General features: G+C 32.6%; 1 protein-coding gene across 1 annotated transcript; it reads right to left on the bottom strand.

The window, feature by feature from the left end:
* Positions 1–29: 29 nt before the first annotated feature.
* On the bottom strand, positions 30–785 carry LOC117107576. Its single transcript, XM_033249280.1, has 2 exons — positions 587–785; positions 30–350 (listed from the first exon to the last, which is right to left on the bottom strand). The coding sequence occupies exons 1-2, from the start codon at positions 722–724 to the stop codon at positions 30–32; spliced, it is 459 nt and encodes a 152-aa protein (XP_033105171.1). The 5' UTR covers positions 725–785.
* Positions 786–4,895: the final 4,110 nt, after the last annotated feature.

Raw genomic sequence — 4,895 nt, 5'->3', positions numbered from 1 at the left:
TCTAGTTATACTAGCAAGTCAATGGGACTCTACCTTGTTGTGTCCTCATAGTCCAAGCTGTCTGAAACAAACACATTCCCTTCAAGGTCGATTTTAAACTTGACTGGGTTATTGGTCTCTTTTGTCTCACCAGATAACAATTCATAAATCACAGGAGACCCATCCGCTGCTACTGCACGAGCACTGAAGACTACGGTAAGAACACCAATATCTTCCGATACCGACTCATCAGGGTGGGGGTCTTGAATAAATTGTGGTGGATTGACCCTTGCATCGGTGAAAACTATGGTCACAGAGGTCTGTGCTTTCTGATTTTTCTTATCTCTCACATCAACTCTGAGGGATACCTCCTACAACAAATGTAACATAATGAATTTTTAAGAAAACATTTGTTGTTTAAATCTGAAATACACATATTTGGCAAAATTTGCATTATGATGCTTGTTTATGTCTCAAAACTGGCAATTAAATTTCACTAACTACTGTACAAACAAGTCTCTTTCTCTGATCTGTATCTTTGCTTCACCAGTTGGTGTGCTGTACCAAAAGACTTGCAGCAGATCTACAAAAGTACAGTTACACTTACGTTATCTGGGTAGCTTTCAAGACTAGATTTAACTTTCAGTGTACCATCGGATTCCATCTCAAAGTACTGATTATCAGGGTCGGTTAGTGAAAATACCAATCCGTCCTGATCTTCTAAGTCTGGGTCAAAAGCTTCCATTCTCGCAACAACTTCACCCACTGCTGTGTCTCTTGCAAGAGTTGCTAAATAGAGTATATTATGACATTCATGAAAGACATTACATAAATCTGTATATAAATCTCAACAACAAATACAGATTATAGAAAACCCAGTGTATCACTGATCCAGCATTGATAGCTGTAATTACATCAGTCTCAATGAAGACTGTCTCTTATACACATCTACGATCAGGCCACGAGACGATTGGGCCCATTTGCAGATGATCAAACTCAACCCAATTTTGAATCATCTTTGATGGGACTTTATGTCCTGATGCATAATTAAGCTGAAAATGCATAAAATATAGCTTTTCTAGAGACAGTAACTCCCAAAAGTAGGCTATTTTACTTGCTCCATGACACATATTTGTTTAACATAACCCACCTTCTGATATCGTTCCAAACTAAAATGAGAATACTGGATAGGCCTGGGCCTTCATAATTCTTGTGTTATATATTTAGCAAACTTTTAAAGCACCTCGTTGGTGTGCTAAAAATATTAATATTCTCCTGAAGACGATTTAAGCAACTCAATTGAAATGTTGAGACTTTCTCAACTACACCAGTTCTTTTCAGAACTACCTACTTGGTGTACTGCAAGCTTCTACATAATATTTTATTACTTCGCCATGCAAACTTTCAAACAATATTAATCTATCAAATAACGTTACTTTGATTGCCAATTCCTAATGCTGTCTCTTATACACATCTAGTCTTCATTTTGTGTAATACTTTCATGTTGCACAGCGCGTTGTAAGGCGTCACAGCGCGTCGCTACAGGAGGTGATCGCTTCATGAAAAAAATCTCCCTATTTTTTGGTTTTCAAACTTGGGATCTCTGTATATTAGACTTTTATTTGAGTGGCTTTGATATGTTTATCTTTGAACTGAAAACACCTCACCGATTCGATGTACCAGGAATTCAAGTTATGCGTGATAAGCCTATTTGCAGGATGGAGGAATTGAGGAGGAAACGTAGCGTTGAATAAAACCATCTTATTATTAATATTATTATTATTATTATTATTATTATTATTATTATTATTATTATTATTATTTATCTTTTTAACAGAATTATAAAACTCGAATTCGGACAATCCTATGATATTTCATTGAAATTGCAATCGTTGGACGATTTATATATATTGCTGGTTGTTATATCCTTCCCCATGACGAATAGGTAATCTAGCAACAGCGTTAGTGTAAGACAGGGATAATTATGTATATAATCCAAGTGAAGACTATATAGCAAATCAACGAGGTTGGAAAATTGTTGAATGTTGCAATAATTCGTCAGGTATGTTAATAAATGGTTTGAATAACTTTGACAATAGGATGACTTTCCGTCTTGGCTAGAGCTGGACTTTGTAATCATACTCATAATCGTGTTCGTGTAAAGACGTGTTTCAACTGAGGCTCCGCCAAAATTTTGCTACACTCCCAACCGAAGATAACAGCAAGCATAATATTATGTTTTTACAAAAGGTTAATGTATATACAAAGCATGGAATATTTTTGTAAGTAATATTAAAATATTATCCAAGAGGGTGAGCCATAAAACGAGATAAAAAAAAAACTCTAATGACCAAATGCCCATGCCTTATGCAGAAAATCCAGCTAGTGCCACGTCAGCAGTTAACGATTTAAACGCTTTGAGGCGTGAATTGAAACAAATGGTCTCTGATATTTACGTATACTGATTTACGATGGCCTAGCTTTTATTACCAAAGGCCAAATCGAATTGGATAAGCGGATTAAATTTGTGAAAGATAAACTGCAAGAAGTGGACCAATTTTTGGAATTTTACAATGATACTATAATGGAAATCGTCGACGCCCGATATAGTCTGCGGTGTACCACAAAGATGAATGTCTGTATCATTGGGAATAACCCGTCTCATTATGATCTTTAAGCGAGGAGATTGTATGGTTCCAATTAACTACCATATATTTATCGTTTCTGATGTACAAACCAAACTCTTCGATTTTTTTTTTGTGCTTAATAACAGACTTGTTTTGTGGTATAGGCCCATGGATGAATAAAGAGTGGCCCAAAAGGGCAAAGGGTGTTTGGAACAAATTATGGCCTTAAGTTTATTAATTGATTATGTAAAAACAAGGTGTAAATTGTTTCCTTTATTCATAGAATTTCTGAAAGCATAATATGATAAGTTACCAAGGAATACGAATCAACAGACGTTTACTATATAACTTTAACACAACATTTATTGACATAAAGGATCGACGTTTCGTGTCCATCATGGACGCATTTTAAAAAATCAAGTGAGCAAAATTAAACATACCATAGAGTGGGACTAAACAATCACATGGTTAACACTTAATATGTTAATAATAGCTCAGAAGGCTATCATGAAGTGGAAAATTGATTATCTCCATGATGCCAGAGTAATTATTTAAATTAGATAAACAATCTTGCTTTGATAGAGTCTGTCTGTTTGTTAAGTGAGGGTTTTAAATCTTTAATCCAGAGCATTTCTTTAATTAAACAATCAAACTTTGTTTTGCATAAGATTCCGAAGTGTTAAACAGCTTTAAGATCATTTATATCAAGGAATATTTATTTAATATAATAAGAAGTAGGATGTGGAGATAAAGATAATAATCAGAATGTTATGTAAAATATATAGTAGTACGTCATTCTTGCGTTGGTGTTAAGCAAGGATCGCATATTTCATGTCTGCTTTTTGTTACTTTTATTGACCGTTTAATTTTTAATGGTTAAGGGATCGTCGCAAGCCGATTTCCTTTCTTAATCATTTGCATATACTTGATGACAGTTCTTATTGGTCGTCGAGGAATTCATGTCTTTATAAACTTATGTTATGGTGTTGAATCAGGATAAATATTATTAACAATTAATGGTAACAAACCAGCTAACTGTACAATATAGGTTGAGAATATTGTTATTGAGTCATGTGAATCAAATATGTATTTAGGATTTCCAATTACTTAGAGACAGGGAAAAATTAAGTCTGTTATTGGTGCACGCTAGAACAAGAGGAAATAGTTAATTATTAATTGGTGCATTTTTAAATACAAATGCTAACTTACCATTTATTTTTTAAAAAGAGAGTACCTGAGACAGCAGTAATGTCCTGTTTATGGTGCCAACATTCTTAGTCCACTTAATTCTACTGGACCGGTTTCGTACCCGTCATAACTTACACATTGAAGAATCTGCGCTAAGCCTACACACTGAGGCCAGCTTCATGGACCTAGGAAACTCAATAAATGATATACAGCCAATAACTATGGCTGCACAATTGTTTTACCTAAAATCTAATATATTTACCTTTTAAATAATACCAAACATATTAATATTTTCTACAAACAAGATTTCCGATTTTTAAAAAAAAATTATTTTTCGTTTTCTCTGCTATTATACATTGATGTTATACTGTACCAATATTTACATATGTGTTCACAATTCATAACAATTATGTATTTAAACTTCATTTCCATATAAAACAAAATTAAAAGAAAAAATTATTGAATTTCATAAGCATACTTTTTTTATAGTAGGAGAAAATTGCACATTTCCAATAAGTATTATTTGTTTGTTTGTTTGTTTATTATATACTGCCCTCGTTACTATAATATCAAAACAAAAAACAAGTACATAAAAACACACAAAAATGAGAGCAAGAGGATAACCATTTAAGCTCTATGAGCTTGTTTCCATAGGGGTCCTTTACCAATAAAAGAGAAGCAAATATAAACATTTAAAAAAAATATGTTTTTATTAAATATTGTTTAGGTAAATATTTAAATGTATTATGGTTTTCAATTCTTTTAAACTAGTTTGTAATTCATTCCATTTTTTTTATTCCTTTATAGTAAAATGTCTTATCAACTTGTGAATTATTTGGAAACATAACATTTTTTGTTACACCTCATGTTTTATAATTATGATTAAATAAAATGAAATTTACATCAAGATACAATGGCGTTAAGTTATTGTATATTTTGTGCATGCACATACATGTGTAAACAAAAACACACATCTTTAAACTAATTTCTCCATGTCTATACATACATATAATGTATAATTATACACACGCACACATACTCACACACGCATACATACATACATACATACATATATACATACATATACATATACATATATAT

The sequence above is a fragment of the Anneissia japonica genome, unplaced genomic scaffold (assembly GCF_011630105.1).
Source record: "Anneissia japonica isolate Jap-2015-1 unplaced genomic scaffold, ASM1163010v1 scaffold288131_len391150_cov108, whole genome shotgun sequence".
In the NCBI taxonomy this organism is placed as follows: Eukaryota; Metazoa; Echinodermata; class Crinoidea; order Comatulida; family Comatulidae; genus Anneissia; species Anneissia japonica.
This window is presented reverse-complemented; position numbering and strand designations above follow the sequence as displayed.

Excerpts from the sequence above, each read along its gene's own strand:
- LOC117107576 (XM_033249280.1), bottom strand. The coding sequence starts at position 724 with ATGGAAGCTTTTGACCCAGACTTAGAAGATCAGGACGGATTGGTATTT. Across the intron at positions 351-586 it reads TTGAAAGCTACCCAGATAAC|GAGGTATCCCTCAGAGTTGA; the intron begins GTAAGTGTAACT and ends CATTTGTTGTAG.